General features: G+C 43.1%; 1 protein-coding gene across 1 annotated transcript in view; it reads right to left on the reverse strand.

Moving 5' to 3' along the window:
* Positions 1 to 52: 52 nt before the first annotated feature.
* LOC110507371 (zonadhesin) overlaps positions 53 to 19,395 on the reverse strand; it is a 53,714-nt gene continuing 34,371 nt past the window's right edge. The window contains exons 38-58 of the mRNA XM_021587319.2: positions 17,338 to 17,483; positions 17,049 to 17,176; positions 13,917 to 14,064; positions 9,958 to 10,090; positions 9,694 to 9,855; positions 9,290 to 9,416; positions 8,599 to 8,810; positions 7,131 to 7,293; positions 6,571 to 6,653; positions 5,774 to 5,934; positions 5,326 to 5,455; positions 4,876 to 5,027; positions 3,802 to 3,868; positions 3,285 to 3,413; positions 1,788 to 2,111; positions 1,552 to 1,649; positions 1,340 to 1,455; positions 1,182 to 1,261; positions 995 to 1,029; positions 767 to 847; positions 53 to 610 (exon numbers count right to left, since the gene is read on the reverse strand). Coding sequence (XP_021442994.2) covers positions 230 to 610; positions 767 to 847; positions 995 to 1,029; positions 1,182 to 1,261; positions 1,340 to 1,455; positions 1,552 to 1,649; positions 1,788 to 2,111; positions 3,285 to 3,413; positions 3,802 to 3,868; positions 4,876 to 5,027; positions 5,326 to 5,455; positions 5,774 to 5,934; positions 6,571 to 6,653; positions 7,131 to 7,293; positions 8,599 to 8,810; positions 9,290 to 9,416; positions 9,694 to 9,855; positions 9,958 to 10,090; positions 13,917 to 14,064; positions 17,049 to 17,176; positions 17,338 to 17,483 — 3,056 coding nt within the window. The 3' untranslated portion in view covers positions 53 to 229. The remainder of the gene's footprint in view (positions 611 to 766; positions 848 to 994; positions 1,030 to 1,181; positions 1,262 to 1,339; positions 1,456 to 1,551; positions 1,650 to 1,787; positions 2,112 to 3,284; positions 3,414 to 3,801; positions 3,869 to 4,875; positions 5,028 to 5,325; positions 5,456 to 5,773; positions 5,935 to 6,570; positions 6,654 to 7,130; positions 7,294 to 8,598; positions 8,811 to 9,289; positions 9,417 to 9,693; positions 9,856 to 9,957; positions 10,091 to 13,916; positions 14,065 to 17,048; positions 17,177 to 17,337; positions 17,484 to 19,395) is intronic.

Below are 19,395 nucleotides of genomic sequence, written 5' to 3' on the forward strand. Positions count from 1 at the left end.
ACCTGGTGACATTGTGATAAAAGCGATGCACAAGCATAATTCATATCTTTAATAAATATCACTCCAACGAAAATGATCAGTTTGATTAAATCACATGTGATGAACCTATTATACAGCTATTATTCACACCATACACTAAACTGTACACGTAATCTACAAAATCATGAGACAAATCACACCAAAACCACACACTTCAGTAGTATCCCATTTTCACATGCTTCTAACTGGCTTATTCCCATACATCTAGTTCGCCGAAGCCTGTTTTACCCATGCTTGTCATCTGACTGCTTGGTCCCTGGCTTTCTACTTCCTGATTGTACGGGCTCTGGTTATTTTCTAGTTTATGGTTCTTTGGTACCCTGCTGTCTAGGTCCTCCTGGTCTGGAGAATGATCGTGTTCGTCCTGACCGTCCGATCTATAGTTGTCTGGCTCTGGTTGTGGGTGATCTCGGGTCTGCTCCTCTTCCTCTGGACTGTGGCCGTCTAGCTGGCGCCGGCTCATCCCATTTAATATGATTTGCAGCTCGTCGAGCCTCTGGGATACATACCGTCTCTTCAGCTCTAACATCATTGTTCCATTACGACTCAGGGCCTTCTCGGCTGTTGCGCCCTGGAAGGGACGGAGGGAGAGATAGAGAGAGAGAGAGAGAGTCACCACAGCATTAGAATTCCAAATGTTCAATTAACTAAAGGCCTATGATGCAAACCAGAAACATTTGAAGGTTTGGTCAAAGCTCTGCCGTCTCTGCTTCAGCCACGTCTTCACCTGGGTTCTCTTCTGGAGTTGAACGCTGAGCTGCAGGAAAACCTCATTCAGATGGTCCATCTCCTTCTCCAAACAGTGAGCCTTCAACATAGAGAAGGGTCAAACAACCATCAACTCAATAATCCTCCTGAGGGGATTGTGAAGTAAATTAAGCAATATGTACAGTACAATGGCTCAATGTGGAAATTCACTGCAGGAAAATATGGTGGAACGGTCAGCAAAACTTACTTGGACGGGTGTTCTTAAACATTGTTGTGGAGGTCCTGAAAAATAGATTGAGGACAATATACAATACGTGCCTAAATATATTTTTGTAATACATATTTCAATATAGTTCAATACAGATCAACACATTCTTACTGTTTTCACAGCACATGCATATGATATAGACCTAAATATGATCAAAACAGGTTACCCTTTTCAGTGTCCTCTGCTGGAAACTGTTTAAGATCCCGCATGATTTGCTCCACATTGAAATACTTATATCGTTGGAGTCTAAAATAAAATGGTAAAGGATTGTAAACATTTTGTAAATGTTTTCATGAAAGTCATTGTCAAAAGTGCAACACAAACCTGTCTGACAAGAGGTGCCTTGTGAACTGGCTATCAGTGGGGACACGGACATTGAGAAAGTCCTCTACTAACTTCCCAGGGGACTGGTCTGAGGTCAGTGAGGTGTCCCTCTTTGCCTGTAAAAGTAAGACACAAGTCTGCTTTCTGCACTCAACAGTACAGTGTATTTACCTGTGAATCAATGGGTTCCAGAAACTTCCAAGGCCTCTTACCTTGTTTGCATCATATCTGAAAGAGGCGTTGAACAACTGAAGGCTCAAAGCAGAGATGGCATGATGGAGGACTTGCATGAAGCTTTCAGGCTTGGAACCTAATAAAAGGCATTGAACGGACATGATAAACCTACTGTGGGAGAACATCAACAACAAAATAGTACAACAAAAATCCAAAGTAAAAATTCATACCGCTTAAAATGTGACCATACTTCACAACATTATTATCTATTTACCTGAAGCAATATAGGCCATAGACTGTAGGAGAGTGGCAATAAACTGTCCCACACTCTCAAGCTTTGCCTCACAGAGATACAGAATCTGGTTGGTTGTGTCAAAATAAAAGTCCCCACTGCAGTGTGACACCAGGCCCTCGTAAGCTGAGACAGGAACCGTTTTGGACAGAAGCAGCAAGACAGGGGGGAAGATTTGGGTGTTGCAAAGCAGTTTCACAACATGACAGCCGAACAGGAAGATGGCAAAGTGCTGTGGGGAGAGGTTGTCCAGGGCAACGGGAATCAGGTGCACTGCTGGGTCCTCTGTGGTCTTGTCAGTCCTGGCTGGAATACAAACTGTAACGTCAGAGGACATCATTAGTGTACTGTACTAGTCAGCTAAGCAGATATACAGTACCAGTTGACACTGCGGTTGAAACCATAAATCACAATTTTGACCATTTTGACTCATCAGACCAAAGGGTAGATTTCCACCTCTCTAATATCAATTGCTCGTGTTTTTTGGCCCAAGGAAGTCTCTTCTTATTATTGTTGTCCTTTAGTAGTGGCTTCTTTGCAGCAATTCAGCGACGAAAGCCTGATTCACACAGTCTCCTCTGAACAGTTCATGTTGAGATGTGTCTGTTACTTGTGCTCTGTGAAGCATTTATTTGGGCTGCAATTTCCGAGGCTGGTAACTCTAATGAACTTATCCTTATCCTGCAGCAGAGGTAACTCTGGGTCTTCCTTTCCTGTGGCAGACCTCATGAGAGTCAGTTTCATCATAGCTCTTGATGGCTTTTGCAACTGCACTTGAAGAAACTTTCAAAGTTCTTTAAGTTTTCCAGATTGACTGACCTTCATGTCTTAAAGTGATGGACTGTTGTTTCTCTTTGCTTATTTGAGCTGTTCATGCCATAATATGGACTTGGTCTTTTACCAAATAAGGCTATGTTCTGTATACCAACCCTACCTTGTCACAACACAACTGATTGGACCAAATTGGACCAAAGACATTCACAAATTAACTTTTAACAAGGCATACCTGTTAATTGATATGCATTCCAGGTGACTACCTCATGAAGCTGGTTGAGAGAGTGTGCAAAGCTGTCATCAAGGCAAAAGGTGGCTACTATGAAGAATCTTGATTTGTTTAACACTTTTTTGGTTACTACATGATTCCATATGTGTTACTTCATTGTTTTGATGTTTTCACTGATATTCTACAATATAGAAAATAGAAAAAAAATAAAGAAAAACTCTTGAATGAGTAGGTGTGTCCAAACCTTTGACTTGTACTGTATACTGTGAATAAAAGCAACATGCGGCATTTATTGATCTACAGTACAATTGACCATAGCCCATGATGGGCACTCTAGTCAATATTGCCTTGGACTCTAATCCGTCTCGAGTCCCAGTTGTTATCGCCAATATTTCAGTCAACAGTTACAGAGGATTATCTCTTCTCTCGGGAGAAGAGAAACATGGAGCATTAGAGCGGTTCAAGCTGTCCCTAACCTCTGTCTACACCAGATAGGTTCTGGAGGGACTCCTGTATCTCCTGCAGGGTCCTGGACAGAGGAGTCATGGCCACTAGTTTGGACAGGTCCTGCTCACTCAGACAGGGGGCTGTGCTCTGTAGGTGTACTAGTACAGAAGAGCAGAAGATAAGTTGGAAGTTAATACACAACACTGCAAAGTCCTGTATGTGTGGGAGTAGTCGCACGTCCCACTTCATCACTGCAAGTTGACCGAGTTTAAAAAAATACTGTGTTGAAAAGCATTAAAGTCATTCAGGTTGAATAAACAAAACCACTGTTCCTAGATGTGACCCGACTACGGTGCCCTTGTCTCCTCACTTCATAACTTAACACCCTCTACTGAATTTACAGTGGACTGAGGTAACATATTCTCGCAATATGCCTGGCTCTTCTAATCATTCATGTAGGAAGTTGTGTGGAAATATACTGACAGCTGGTGAATAAGACGACAGGTGTACATGAGGGGAACGATTTGAACCGTGTCTATATCCTACCTAGATCATGAGGTGGTGGTCCTGTCTCATGGCCTGATGCAGGTTTGGTCATGTTGGCTGAGGAAAACTAAAAACCGAAATAATATGATGAGTTATTAGTCGAAGAGTTAGAAATAATCTAGGTCTAGTATTCACAATATCCATATCCCATATTCCTTTAGATTGTCAAAGACAACCTTTGAATGTAAACACAGGTATGCTGGTGAATGGTGGTGGTCCTCTGTAGCTCAGGTGGTAAAGCATGGCACCTGCATTGACAGGATACGTGGTTCGATTCCCTGAACCACCCATATGCTAAAAACGCATCCACGCTTTGGATAAAAGTGTCTGCTAAATGGCATTTGTCATTATTACATTACAATGGGGTGCTTGTCTGATACTAAGCCTTACAAGCTACACTCAGTGGCCAGTTTATTAGGTACCCCCAATTAGTACTGGGTCAGTCCCCCTTTTCCTCCAGAACACCCTGAATTCTTTGGGCATGTAAACATTGCTCAACTGGTGTCAAGGGACCTTACTGTGCCCACTGGAGACGCTTCTTCTTGTTTTTAGCTGATAGGAGTGGAACCCGGTGTGGTCTTCTGCTGCAATAACCCATCCGTGACAAGGACCCACGAGTTATGCATTCCGAGATGCCGTTCTTCACACCACTGTTGTACCGTTGTTTGCCTGTTTGTTGCCCGCCTAATAGCTTGCACGATTCCTGCCATTCCCCTTCGACCTCTCATCAACAAACTGTTTTAGCCCACAGGACTGACGCTGACTGAATGTTTTTTGTTTGTCTCACCATTCTCTGTAAACCCTAGACACCCATGAGTGAAAAACCCAGGAGGCCGGAATTTCTGAGATACTGGGACGGGCGCACCTGGCACCGACGATCATACCACACTCAAAGTTGCTTAGGTCACTCGTTTTGACCATTCTAGCATTCAATCGAACAGTAACTGAATGTCTGAATGTCTGCCTACCTACTTTATATAGAAAGCCATGGCCACATGAACTGGGTGGTGTACCTAATAAACTGGCGACCGAGTGTATATATATATATAACCTTTGGATGTGATAGCCATTTACCTGTGTGTAGCCTGTGTGCAGTTCACACTCCCTGGTGTCTGTGTGGCAGTGTGCTGCGGTCATGTCATGCTTCTGCCAGCTCTCTCCACTAAGTCTGTACAGGACTGCCTCCAAAGCTCTGACTACAGCTCCCATCAGCACCACTGACGCATCTGATGACAGGTCAAAGGTTGGGATTCAGATAGACGCAGAAAAAAGACCTGTGCACTGCAGTTGCCTTGAGCCGACATCCACAAAGTTTACAGTAGAAAGGGATTTCTGCAAACGTCAAGGGAAATTTGCCTTGAAAGGCCCATCGCTGTGAGCTGGTCTCAAATCTGTGTTGGATCAAATGCTGGTCATAGTATAGCAAAGCAATACTTTACATTATCTCTGAGACGTTATCTCTGTAGGCAGATGATTTTACAGTAAATGTGTTATTTGCCACTGATTGACACCATTAAGCCTTACCTTTTGTTGATTGGATATGTCCATCCCCGTCTGCATCCGTGTTGGTGTATGATTCATTCTGCAAGGCATCGCGTTCCAATAGTTCTTTCAACAGACTCAACTTTTTGGGTTCCATGTTCTCCAGAACATCCTAGTACAACATAAAACCACTAGTCACGCCGTTCAAAGGACCGATAGGTCTAATGTATGTTTATGTTCCGTCACTTTACAGATTCTCGGGGGACTATTTCTAGACCTGGGTTGAAATACTACTTGAAATGATTTCAAACACTTCATCTGTGTTTAATCGACCATGGCTGTTGCAATGGAACCAACAGAGAAGTCCCAAAAGTGCTAACCTTGCCCAACCTGGCCCTTCAGGCAGGCTAGAGTATTTGAAAGATTTCAAATAGTGGTTGAACTCAGGTCTGCTACGTTCCCCTGTTCTATTGTGCCATATTTGTCCTACCCTCAGGGCATCTGTTTGTTGACAGATATTCCGGTAGAACTCCTGGGTGTCCTTGCGGTGCCTGGCCAGCTGGGACGCCAAATGCAGGTTCTGATCCTCCAGCTTGTCGTAGAGAGTTTTCACGTTGAATTCCTCCAGATCAAACTTCCCAGTCATGTATCCTTGGGTAGCATTTGTGGAGAATTAAAAATAACTTGAAATTCCAACGCGAGACTACTGAACATTTCATTGATCTAGAGGGAAATAGCCTCGCTAGTACATTATCGTGGTTTAGCACTGTTGTCATCCTTGAGTTGGATTTTGGGTATAAAATGGATAATCGATCCAAAATGGAAATGGGAGAGCAAAATACTCCTGAAACCATTAGGAAAAGGGGGATACCTAGTCAGTTGTACAACTCAAAAGTGTCTTCCGCATTTAACCCAACACCTCTGAATCAGAGAGGTGCGGGGGGGCTGCCTTAATCGACATCCACGTCTTTGGCACCCGGGGAACAGCGGGTTAATTGCCTTGCTCAGGGGCAGAACGACAGATTTCTACCTTGTCAGCTCAGGGATTTGATCCAGCAACCCAATGCTCTAACCACTAGGTTCTCTCCCACCCCTTTACCCAATGGTATTTCAGTGACTATGAGTACAATCAAAAACTTCAACTATTCATCTAGTGGGGGTAAATAACCTTGTACGTGACCGTATATGTACCATGGGTGGTTTTGAAATTGCGGCGCAGATGGGCATTAACCCATCATGACTATGAACCTATCATCATTAATGCAGTGAGTAATCTGAGTTAGTCACCTCCTCCACGGCAGACTGCAGGCTCCTCAGCCTCAGCCCCCTCTCCGACTCCCCTGCAGCCCAGCACCCCCTGGCCATTCAGGCTGAGACACAAACAAAAGAGAGAAGTCAATCATTGTAGATGTTTTTTCGGAAGGAGGTTTTCAGAGCAGAGTTTCACTTGCACAGCAAGGTGTCCCCGGTCAGATGGATGGAGTTGACCTGATTTGTAAAAACAACAGTCCTGTTGCATGATGCACCTAAAGACTTCTCAGCCATGCTCACCATCAGAATTGAATGGGTCATGCCACAGGACTGCTGATTTGTAAGGGGCATGCTGCAGTGCAAATCAAATACACCTCTGAAAATACAATTCAGAGAACCTATTATCTGCCATGATTGAATTCTGACCAGAGAGCTGTTAGTAGAGCCATTCCCTGCTATCTACCAACTCTCAATCATAACTGTGGTAAGATCAGATATCAGATAAATGGCTGGCCCACTCCCTGAAAGCTATTAGCCAAGCTAATAAAAGCTAATAGAATAAACCAGTATTGATCGTTTGGTTGCGTCTGGCTGACCTTTCTCCACTGTAGACGTATTCCACTGGAGGGATTGGCTCTCCCAGGCTCCGCCACTTAGGCCTCAGTTTGCCTTGGCACACCAGCTTGGCCCGACTGGACTTCAGAACCAGAGCTGTGGTGGTGAGCACCAGGATCAGCACAAGCAGGAGACTCAGGACACCTACAGTGAGGAGATTCATGAGTCATTCATTCCACGTCAATTCAGCAAGCCATGACACCCACTATATCAGGTTGTTCTAAAGGTTTCTGTAGTTAAAAAAAAAAGACAATATAAACATTCCTGCAACAATTTTTAGAAAATTAAGCTACTTGATTGCACCCAAATTGGAACAATCTGAGATGGTCGGCAACAAAATTTTTTTTTTTTTTTGGGTCTTGTTTGAGGTAAAAAGACCCTAAATTCATATTCAATTAACCCTATTTTCCTGTGGAGGAACTGGCATACACATGGCTACAATATGTAGTGTAAAGTGTGTCATGCCATATGACAGAGAATGGTAACCAGAGAATGGTAACCCCCCCCCATGGGTGCACGTTTTGTTTTTTGACCCACCACTACACAGCTGATTCAAATAATTAACGATTGATGATGAGTTGGTTATTTGAATCAGCTGTGTAGTTCTGGGGGGCCAAAACCAAAACGTGCACCCAAGAGGGGCCCCCGGGACCGAGTTTGGGAAACCCTGCTCTATAGTACTTTTTTTGTTACTGTCGTTCAGGTTTACTGGTTTGAAGAGACAAGGCTCCAATTAACTTGTTCTTAAGTCTATTCAGACCCTTTCAACCATTGACCATATTTTTGATAGCGTTGGTATTTTTCCACAGAATCAAAGCAGCCTGTACTACCTCTCTTTTTTTCTGCTCAGCAGTACCTACACTAGCTCTCTCTTGCTGCATGACAAACTGCATATGAACTGGTTATCAATGGCATGGTGAAGCGGAACACAGAATTTAAACACAGTGGGGAAAATAAATTGTTAACCAATCAATTCAAAGAAAAACAGGAGGGTGATAATGCACGTTAAAAATCGATCCCCACCAAGGAATCAGTCTATGATTCTCTACTATGGGGCTGTGCCTTGATTTCTCTTCTCTCTTTATGTGTTGCTATTGATTACATATCACTTCAGATGTGAACGGTCAGTGGCTGAATCCCAAATGGCACCATATACCCTATTGAGAGCACTACTTTTGACCAGAGCCCTGTGGGCCCTGATCAAAAGCAGTGCACTAACGGTGTTTTTCCATAGATGTCACTCCAGCCTTTTGGGTTTTAAGCACTAGTGATATTTTGAGAATTGTGTTTTCATCAAGCAGGGTGATTATTGGGACTTGAAAAGAGACGTGTCTACAACCTCTGAATAATCCAAACAGCTGCTTTGTGAGAAGATGTTTAACATGGAGGAAATGCACCATAAATAGGGAATTAGAGTGGCATTTGAAATGCACACAGAGTGTACCTCACCTACGATGGCGCCCCAGTCAGGCAGCAGGTTGAGCCGGTGTTGTTTGATGACCCCGTGCTTGACCAGTTGGGCGGGGGTCATGGGCTGGAAAACGGCTGCAGTGGGGTCACACTCTGTCCCTCTCTCACTGACCACCACCACAAGACTCCACTCTGGAATGGCGTTGTCCAGGAACACATACTTCCCCGTCTCTGAGAACACGTGTGCAAATCTAATGGGAAAAGAGGAGACGAATCTGAAAAGCACGCCATTGAAGAACCCATTTTGGTTCCAGGTAGAACCCTCTGTGGAAAGGGTTCTACATTGAACCCAAAATTGTTCTACATGGAACCAAAGGGGTTCTACCTGGAACCAAAATGGGTTCTTCAAATGGCTCTCCTATGAGGACAGCCAAAGAACATTTCAAGGTTCTAGATAGCACTTTATTCCCTAAGATTGTATATAGTGCACTACTTTCGCCCAGAGCCCATTCACATACTTCCCTGTCTCAGAGAACATGTGGGCATATATATGGTAAAAGAAGAGTCAGTAAGAAAATCTGATTCCCTATACTGTCCACTACTTTGGGCTATATAGGGAATAGGGTGCCATTTTGGGCACGGCCACAATTAGAGAACAAATGCTTTACATTGCTAATGTGAATCTAATATGACCTAACTGAAGACTAAAGGCCGTTAGGGACCTTCATACCTGGTAGAGTTGAACTGAGTCTGCTTCATGAGTCGCTCTAGCCGCCGGAAGGCCCCAAAGTCCCAGCTAGGGTTGCTATTGAATAGATGGTCTTTCTGGTACACTGGGAAGTGGCTGAGGTGACGGTCTGGTTTGAAAATGAATTGTAATAAAATAGGAATGTCGCAAAACAGAATAGTTAAAGGGATAGTTAACTTTATGAAGTTTACCTCAAGATGATACAATCCGTTTCCACTAGCATTCTTACATGCTAGCCAGGAGATTATGGACTTCGCTAAACACCCAGCAAACAAACACAAAAACAGATAGGACTACTAAAGAAATAAGCAAGAACTTCAAACAAGTGAACTTTAAGTTAGAGTCCAAGGGAATGTTTGAAATACAGGTTGAAAGAAATGACATACCATTGTAGTTGATGGTGAGCTGGAAGATGAGCATGTCATTGGAGGAGAGGCAGGCTATGGGGTTGGGGATACGAGGGAGGACATCGGAGTGTAGAAGTTCTGCCTTGGATTCTAGATCCCTCCTCTTCCTTGATCGCATGTCAATAAATTCGATTGGCTCTGCTGCAGGCAAATAATGAACTATTGAAAATATACAGCTTTCCTTTAAGAAATGGCTTAGATACATATAACAGAAACTGACTTTATTCAATCAAACCCAATTACCTGTCAGGGTCATTTCAATAACATTTCGGTCCATCAGAATCCAACCAAATACACCTTCAGAATCAAATTGAACAAAGTGGATGTTTCCAATGTTCTTCACGTGGACGTCTGGTCCCAAAACATCCATCATTTTCTACAGGAAAGAAAGGATACATGTCATTAAGGATCTAATGATAATTAGAGTAAATGGATAATAATAAATGATTGTATTTGTCTGCTGTATTACCGTGTAAATAATACATATAAATCCACACCTGCGTTCAACCACTATTGTGGTCAATTCCATGTCAATTTAGGACTTAAACTGAAATTCAATTTCCCATTCCAATTTTCCCCAAATGCTCTCCTATGAGGAAACATTAGGAATTGGAATTTCAGTCTACTTCCTGAAGTGACTGAATTGAAAAGGAATTGACCCCAACTCTGATCCATACTACGTTTCTTCACCACAAGGCTATCCCATGGATACAACAGCTTTAAGAGTCAAGTTGTCAAACACAGGGTTGGGTAGGTTACTTTCTAAATGTAATCCGTTACTAGTTACCTGTCCAAAATTGTAATCAGTAATGTAACTTTTTGGGATTACCTAAACTCATTAACGTAATCTGATTACATTCAGTTACTTTAAGATGATTTACCCCTTAAGAGGCATTAGAAGATTACAAAAATGTATGTTACCAATTGAACAACATCTATTGCAGGATAAATGTTAACGTTTAGATCGCTGGCCATATATGGATGTTACATTTTACTTTATGGGTTGGTTACGTAGGCTTCTTCTAACCCAGCGCTTTCTACTACATAAAATAATACGATTAAATTACATCTTTACATTAAAAAATGTATTCTATCAGAATTACAGTCATTCCAATAAATGTTGCCCCAACTCTGTTCTGGTAAAAAGCTGAGAGATGGGCCTGGAGAAATTATGAGGCTATACAACGTTTGTTTACATTTACAATGTTGACAAACATTGGAGTAAAACACGGTTATATGTTGGGTTCTCATGGACTGTGATAGTTGAACTAAGTTCATGAGGCATTTATAAGTTATATTCTTCAAGAATCAATGGATATATATACAGTACCACTCAAAAGTTTGGACACACCTACTCATTCAAGGGTTTTTCTTTTTTACTATTTTCTACATTGTACTGTAGAATAATAGTGAAGACATTAAAACTATGAAATAACACATACGGAATCATGTAGTAACCAAAAAAGTGTTAAACAAATCAAAATATATTTTAGATTTTAGATTCTTCAAAGTAGCCTTGATGACAGCTTTGCAAACTCTTGGCATTCTCTCTACCAGCTTCATGAGGTAGTCACCTGGAATGCATTTCAATTAACAGGTATGCCTTGTTAAAAGTTAATTTGTGGAATTTCCTTCCTCCTTAATGCGTTTGAGACAATCAATTGTGTTGTGACAAGGTAGGGGTGGTATAAAGAAGATAGCCCTATTTGGTAAAAGACCATGCACATATTATGGCAAGAACAGCTCAAATAAGCAAAGAGAAACAAAAGTCCATCATTACTTTAAGAAATAAAGGTCAGTCAATCTGAAAAATGTCAAAAACTTTGAAGTGCAGTCGCAAAAACCACCAAGCGCTATGATGAAACTAACTCTCATGAGGACCGCCACAGGAAAGGAAGACCCAGAGTTACCTCTGCTGCAGAGGATAAGTCTATTAGAGTTACCAGCCTCAGAAATTGCAGCCCAAATAAATGCTTCACAAAGTTAAAGTAACGGACACATCTCAACATTAACTGTTCAGAGGACACTGTGTGAATCAGGTCTTCATGGTTGAATTGCTGCAAAGTAACCACTACTAAAGGACAGCAATAAGAAGAAGAGAATTCCTTGGGCCAAGAAACACGAGCAATGGACATCAGACTAGTGAAATCTGTCCTTTGGTCTGATGAGTACAAATTTGAGATTATTGGTTCTAACCGCCGTGTCTTTGTGAGACGCAGAGTAGGTGAAGGGATGATCTCTGCATGTGTGGTTCCCACCAAGAAGCATGGAGGAGGTGTGATGGTGTGGGGGTGCTTTGCCGGTGACACTGTCGGGGATTTTTTCAAATTCAAGGCACACTTAACCAGCATGGCTACCACAGCATTCTGCAGCGATACGCCATCCCATATGGTTTGCGCTTAGTGGGACTATCATTTGTTTTTCACCAGGAAAATGACCCAACACACCTTCAGGCGGTGTAAGGGCTATTTGACCAAGAAAGAGAGTGATGGAGTGCTGCATCAGATGACCTGGCCTCCACAATCACCCGACCTCAACCCAATTGAGATGGTTTGGGATGAGTTGGACCGCAGAGTGAAGGAAAAGCAGCCAACAAGTGCTTGGCATAGACTGTTGGAAAAGACTGTTGGAAAAGCATTCCTCATGAAGCTGGTTGAGAGAATGTCAAGAGTGTGCAAAGCTGTCTTCAAGGCAAAGGGTGGCTACTTTGAAACATTTGTATAACCCTTTTTTGGTTACTACATGATTCCATATGTGTTATTTCATAGTTTTGTTTCTACAATAGAAAATAGTAAAAATCAAGAAAAACCCTTGAATGAGTAGGTGTGTCCAAACTTTTGACGGCAGGGTAGCCTAGTGGTTAGAGCGGTGGACTTGCAAGTTCAAATCCCCAAGCTGACAAGGTACAAATCTGTCGTTCTGCCCCTGAACAGGCAGTTAACCCACTGTTCCTAGGCTGTCATTGAAAATAAGAATTTGTTCTTAACTGACTTGCCTAGTTAAATAAAGGTAAAAAATATATATAATTCAGTCCAACAATGGATGTAGCACTTCCTTGGGCCAAGAAACATGAGCAATGGACATCAGACCGGTGGAATCTGTCCTTTGGTCTGATGAGTACAAATTTGAGATTATTACAGGTTGCCCATTTAAGTCTATCAAAAGCGTGCGAGTTTCAGGATGTATCCATTAGGCCTATGGATTTATATTTTTATCGGCATGATTTAGATTGAGCAATTAAAGCCCCACTTTTATTCCATAGGCCGGGATCCGCACTACACAGCTATTGAGAGAGCGCTTTTTTCAGTGGCTGTCGATTGGTTTCAAAAACAACGATTGATAGGCAGCTTAAACTTCTTGAACTCAACCAATATTGTGTTCAAACACACATTTAGATTTGTGAACAGCCGTCCACAACAACCACAATCCGTAAGCCGCAAACAGCTAAATGAGAGAGCAGCAGTGTGATTCACATCAATGCGCTTTGTAGATATCAATAACAAGTGATATCCGTATCGCCGTAGACTACACCACTGCTGTCATCCTTACCACCAAGCGTTTATTCAAGTTGGATAATCTTCGGATGCCGACAGCAGTCGCACCATTGGAAGACATAGCTTGGACTGTAGCCTACAAAAGCCTATTCCTGCTCCTTTCCTGTGATCCATCAAGCACATTTGGTGTGTCATCATTGTGGTCTCTGACAAACTTAAACTGGGGTCACTTAGAAATGTGCCTTTTTTCAATGCTGATTTGAATGTCATTGAGAAAACAGAGAAGTGTCAAAAGTAATCCTCGAAGTAATCATGTCATTTTTCTAAAGTATCTGTAATCTGATTACAATATGTTTGTTGATGTAAAGGATTACAGTTACCATTTTTTTGTCATCCCTTACATGTAACAGATTACATGTAATCCGTTACTCCCCAACCCTGATCACACTGCAGCTATCTCTGTGTCCATACTGTATGTGCTGAAGCTAACTCTAGTTTTCAAACATTACCATATGTCATACATGTCATGCCATCACAACGACACCAGAGTTGGCTATAGCTCATACAGCATGGTTTTGAGGCTACTGAAGCAATCTTGGGCACAGTCATGTGATGGAGGTCAGGTCCCGAGAGTGTGTGACCTCTCAGAAAGATCCAAATGGATAGGGCCATAAGGCTGTACAGTAAGCATGCGGTGGTGGTGCTCACTCTGCTCCACACTCGGCTTTCATCTGGCTCTTTGATCCCCAGCAGCAGCTGTCCATCTGGGGAGAGCCTGGCAGAGATGTGGGGCAGTCTGGACAGACACGGGGTGTTGCATAGCTCCTCTGCTGATACGTAGCGCTCACAGTGGCAGCTGATGAGGACAGAGAGACTTTAAGCTACTGAGTTGGAAGTAGGAGGGATTTACATTATATGGGCTACTATACATCATGGAATAGATTAATATAAAATAGATCTGCTTATAAACAAATATGACTGAACAGACACTTTTGTCTAAAGCGACTTACAGTAAGTACCGTTCTAAAGTTTGGGGTCACTTAGAAATTTCCTTGTTTTTGAAAGAAAAACAAATTTTTGGTCCATTAAAATAACATCAAATTGATCAGAAATACAGTGTAGACATTGCTAATGATGTAAATGACTATTGTAGCTGGCAACGGCTGATTTTTAATGGAATATCTACATAGGCGTACAGAGGCCCATTACCAGCAACCATCACTCCTGTGTTCCAATGGCACGTTGTGTTAGCTAATCCAAGTTAATCATTTTAAAAGGCTAATTAGTCATCAGAAAACCCTTTTGCAATTATGTTAGCATAGCCGAAAACTGTTGTCCTGATTATAGAAGCAATAAAACTGGTCTTCTTTAGACTAGTTGAGTATCTGGAGCATCAGCATTTGTGGGTTTGATTACAGGCTCAAAATGGCCAGAAACAAAGAACTTTCTTCTGAAACTCGTCAGTCTATTCTTGTTCTGAGAAATGAAGTCTATTCCATGCGAGAAATTGCCAAGAAACAGAAGATCTCATACAACGCTGTGCACTACTCCCGTCACAGAACAGCGCAAACTGGCTCTAACCAGAATAGAAAGGGGAGAAGGAGGCCCCGGTGCACAACTGAGCAACAGGACAAGTACATTAGAGTGTCTAGTTTGAGAAACAGATGCCTCACAAGTCCTCAACTGGCAGCTTCATTAAATAGTACCTGCAAAACACCCATCTCAACGTCAACAGTGAAGAGGCGACTCCGGGATGCTGGTGTTTTAGGCAGAGTTCCTCTGTCCAGTGTCTGTGTTCTTTTGCCCATCTTAATCTTTCATTTTTATTGGCCAGTCTGGGATATAGCTTTTTCTTTGCAACTCTGCCTAGAAGGCCAGCGTCCCAGAAGTCGCCTCTTCACTGTTGACGTTGAGACTGGTGTTTTGCAGTTGCCTCTGTATGCCTATGTACAGTCGTGGCCAAAAGTTTTGAGAATGACACAGATATTCATTTTCACAAAGTCTGGTGCCTCAGTTTGTATGATGGCAATTTCCATGTACTCCAGAATGTTATGAGGAGTGATCAGATGAATTTCAATTAATTGCAAAGTCCCTATTTGCCATGCAAATTAACTGAATCCCCCCAAAAAACATTTCCACTGCATTTCAGCCCTGCTACAAAAAGTCCAGCTGACATCATGTCTGTGATTCTCTCGTTAACACAGGTGTGAGTGTTGACGAGGACAAGGCTGGAGATCACTCTGTCATGCTGATTGAGTTTGAATAACAGACTGGAAGCTTCAAAAGGAGGGTGGTGCTAGGAATCATTGTTCTTCCTCTGTCAACCATGGTTACCTGCTTCGCACAAAAAGGTCTTCACAGGCAAGGATATTGCTGCCAGTAAGATTGCACCTAAATCAACCATTTATCGGATCATCAAGAACTTCAAGGAGAGTGGTTCAATTGTTGTGAAGAAGGCTTCAGGGCACCCAAGAAAGTCCAGCAAGTGCCAGGACGTCTCCTAAAGTTGATTCTGTTGCGGGATCGAGGCACCACCAATATAGAGCTTGCTTAGGAATGGCAGCAGGCAGGTGTGAGTGCATCTGCACACACAGTGAGGCGAAGACATTTGGAGGATGACCTGGTGTCTCAAGAAGGGCAGCAAAGAAGCCACTTCTCTCATCCGTAAAAAAGCTTGTCCGGAGCAGACAAGGTGGGCGCTACCATCAGTCGTGTGTCATGCCAACAGTAAAGCATCCTGAGACCATTAATGTGTGGGGTTGCTTCTCAGTTAAGGGAGTGGAATCACTCACAATTTTGCCCAAGAACACAGCCATGAATAAAGAATGGTACCAACACATCCTTGGAGAGCAACTTCTCCCAACCATCCAGGAACAGTTTGGTGACGAACAATGCCTTTTCCAGCATGATGGAGCACCTTGCCATAAGGCTAAGTGGCTCGGGGAACAAAACATTGATATTTTGGGTCCATGACCAGGAAACTCCCCAGACCTTAATCCCTTTGGGAACTTGTGGTCAGTTCCAAGCATTGGTTATGCAAGAATGGTCTGCCATCAGTCAGGATGTGGCCCAGAAGTTAATTGACAGCATGCCAGGGCGGATTGCAGAGGTCTTGAAGGATCAACACTGCAAATATTGACACTTTGCATCAACTTCATGTAATTGTCAATAAAAGCCTTTGACACTTATGAAATGCTTGTAATTATACTTCAGTATTCAAGTATCTAAAGACACTGAAGCAGCAAACTTTGTGGAAATTAATATTTGTGTCATTCTCAAAACTTTTGGCCACGACTGTCGATATTCCATTAAAATATCAGCCGTTTCCAGCTTCAATAGTCATTTACAACATTAACAATGTCTACACTGTATGTCTGATCAATTTGATGTTATTTTAATGGACAATTTTTTAAATTTTCTTTCAAAAACAAGGACATTTCTAAGTGACCCCAAACTTCTGAACAGTACATAGTATTTGTGATCCTTGCGGGGACTGAACCAACCACCTTGTGTTGTGAGCGCCACACTCGTACCAACTGAGCCACACAGGACGGTTGATAAAAGGAGACTGGACAACTGTAACATTAAACAATATTACAGTTAATTCAATAGACCAGAGATAGTTTTGAATAAGCAAACAGTAAAATACAAATATTGGACATGATACAAATTGGACATGTGGTCTTCTGCAGCTCAGTTGGTAGAGCTTGGTGCTTGCAATGCCAGAATGGTGGGTACATGGACCACCCATGTATGCATGCATGACTGACTTTGGATAAAAGTGTCTACTCAACGGCATACAGTATATTACATTGACTGTTGTGTTGACAGAGTACTCACATGCCCATCTCCACATCCAGACTCCCTCCCTGAGGTCCACAGGTGACGTTACAGGAGTGGTGAGAGGGTGAGACACACTCTCTGGATGCAGCCAGGCGCACCTGTCCTGCACTGCAGCGCTTGTTCACCTACAGCACAGAGAGGGTTCCTGCTCTTATTGCCTCCATTAGCGCAGCAGGATACAAACACAGACTCATAAGGAACAGTTGACAAGTGTCATGTGTGGTTACATCTGTATCCGAGCTGCCAAACAGAGATGCATCCGACTATGCTGATTGCTGAATCTAACCTCAGGCTGGCAGTCCAGTTCACTGTCAGAGCTGGAGATCTTGAAATCCAGATTGTTGTAGAAAATGAAGCCGGTTCGACACAGACAGGAGCCGTCTGAGTGCTGGAAAGCACGGTTCTTCCCAAGGCAGGTGCAGGAAGAGGCCCCTGTGGTATATTTAAGTCAAGATGTGATATTTAGGCTGCATTTATACAGGCAGCCAAAGTCTGTTATTTTGCCCAATTATTGGTAATTGTTTGGTGAAAAGGCCAGTTAGTGGTTAGAAAGATCAAAATTGGTCTGTCTGGGTAAATGCAGCCTTATTGAAGCACACTTTCAAACTGATATGAGGCAACATCAAATGTAAGTCATATATTATACAATCCTTCAGAAGTTTCTACAACTTGACTGGAGTCCACCTGTTGTCAATTCAATTGATTGGACGATGATGATGATAAGGAAAGGAAGGCCCCTGTCTATATAAGGACGCACAGTTGAAAGTGCATGTCAGAGCAAAGCCCAAGCCATGAGGTCAAAGTAATTGTCTGTAGAGCTCCGAGACAGTGCAAAAAAGGTGTTAGGTGAACAATAGGTAAATAAAAAAATAAAGCAACAGTAAAAAGACAGGCTATATACAGTAGTGAGGCTATAAAAGTAGGGAGGCTACATACAGACACCGGTAATTCAGGCTAATTGAGGTAGTAAGTACATGTAGATATTGTTAAAGTGACTATGCCTATATGCTGAACAGAGAGTAGCAGTAGCGTAAAAGAGGGGTTGGCGGGTGGTGGGTGTCGGGACACAATGCAGATAGCCCAGTTAGCCAATATGCGGGAGCACTGGTTGGTCGGCCCAATTGAGGTAGTATGTACATGAATGTATAGTAAAGTGACTATGCATATATGATAAACAGAGAGCAGTAGCAGCGTAAAAAGAGGGGTTGGGGAGGAGGGTTGGGAGGGGCACACAATGCAAATAGTCCGGGTAGCCATTTGACTACCTGTTCAGGAGTCTTATGGCTTGGGGGTAAAAACTGTTGAGAAGCCTTTTTGTCCTAGACTTGGCACTCCTGTACCGCTTGCCATGCGGCAGTAGAGAGAACAGTCTATGACTGGGGTGGCTGGGGTCTTTGACAATTTTTAGGGCCTTCCTCTGACACCGCCTGGTGTAGAGGTCCTGGATGGCAGGCAGCTTAGCCCCAGTGATGTACTGGGCCGTACGCACTACCCTCTGTAGTGCCTTGCGGTCAGAGACTGAGCAATTGCCATACCAGGCAGTGATGCAACCAGTCATGCTCTCGATGTTGCAGCTGTAGAACCTTTTGAGGATCTCAGGACCCATGCCAAATCTTTTTAGTTTCCTGAGGGGGAATAGGCTTTGTCGTGCCCTCTTCACGACTGTCTTGGTGTGTAAATGGAAGGAGTTTGGAACCACCAAGACTCTTCTTAGAGCTGGCTACCTGGTCAAACTGAGCAATTGGGGTAGAAGGGCCTGAGTCAGGGGAGGTGACCAAGAACCCGATGGTCACTGACAGAGCTCCAGAGTTCCTCTGTGGAGATGAGAGAACCATCCAAAAGGTCAACCATCTATGCAGCACTCCACCAATCAGGCCTTTGTGATAGAGTGGTGAGACGGAAGCTACTCCTCAGTAAAGGACACATGACAGCCCACTTGGAGTTTGCCAAAAGGCACCTAAAGGACTCTCAGACCATGAGAAACAAGATTCTCTGATCTGATGATACTGAGATTGAACTCTTTGGCCTGAATGCCAAGCGCCAAGTCTGGAGGAAACCTGGCATCATCTCTACGGTGAAGTATGGTGGTGGCAGCATCATGTTGTGGGGATGTTTTTCAGCGGAAGGGACTGAGAGACTAGTCAGGACCGAGGGAAAGATCATTAATGAAAACCTGCTCCAGAGCGCTCAGATCCTCAGACTGGGGCGAAGGTTCACCTTCCAACAGGACAACAACCCTAAGCAAACGTCCAAGCCAATGCAGGAGTGGCTTCGGGACAAGTCTCTGAATGTCCTTGAGTGGCCCAGCTAGAACCCGGACTAGAACCCAATCAAACATCTCTGG

This window comes from Oncorhynchus mykiss, chromosome 27, assembly GCF_013265735.2.
Source record: "Oncorhynchus mykiss isolate Arlee chromosome 27, USDA_OmykA_1.1, whole genome shotgun sequence".
Lineage (NCBI taxonomy): Eukaryota > Metazoa > Chordata > Actinopteri > Salmoniformes > Salmonidae > Oncorhynchus > Oncorhynchus mykiss.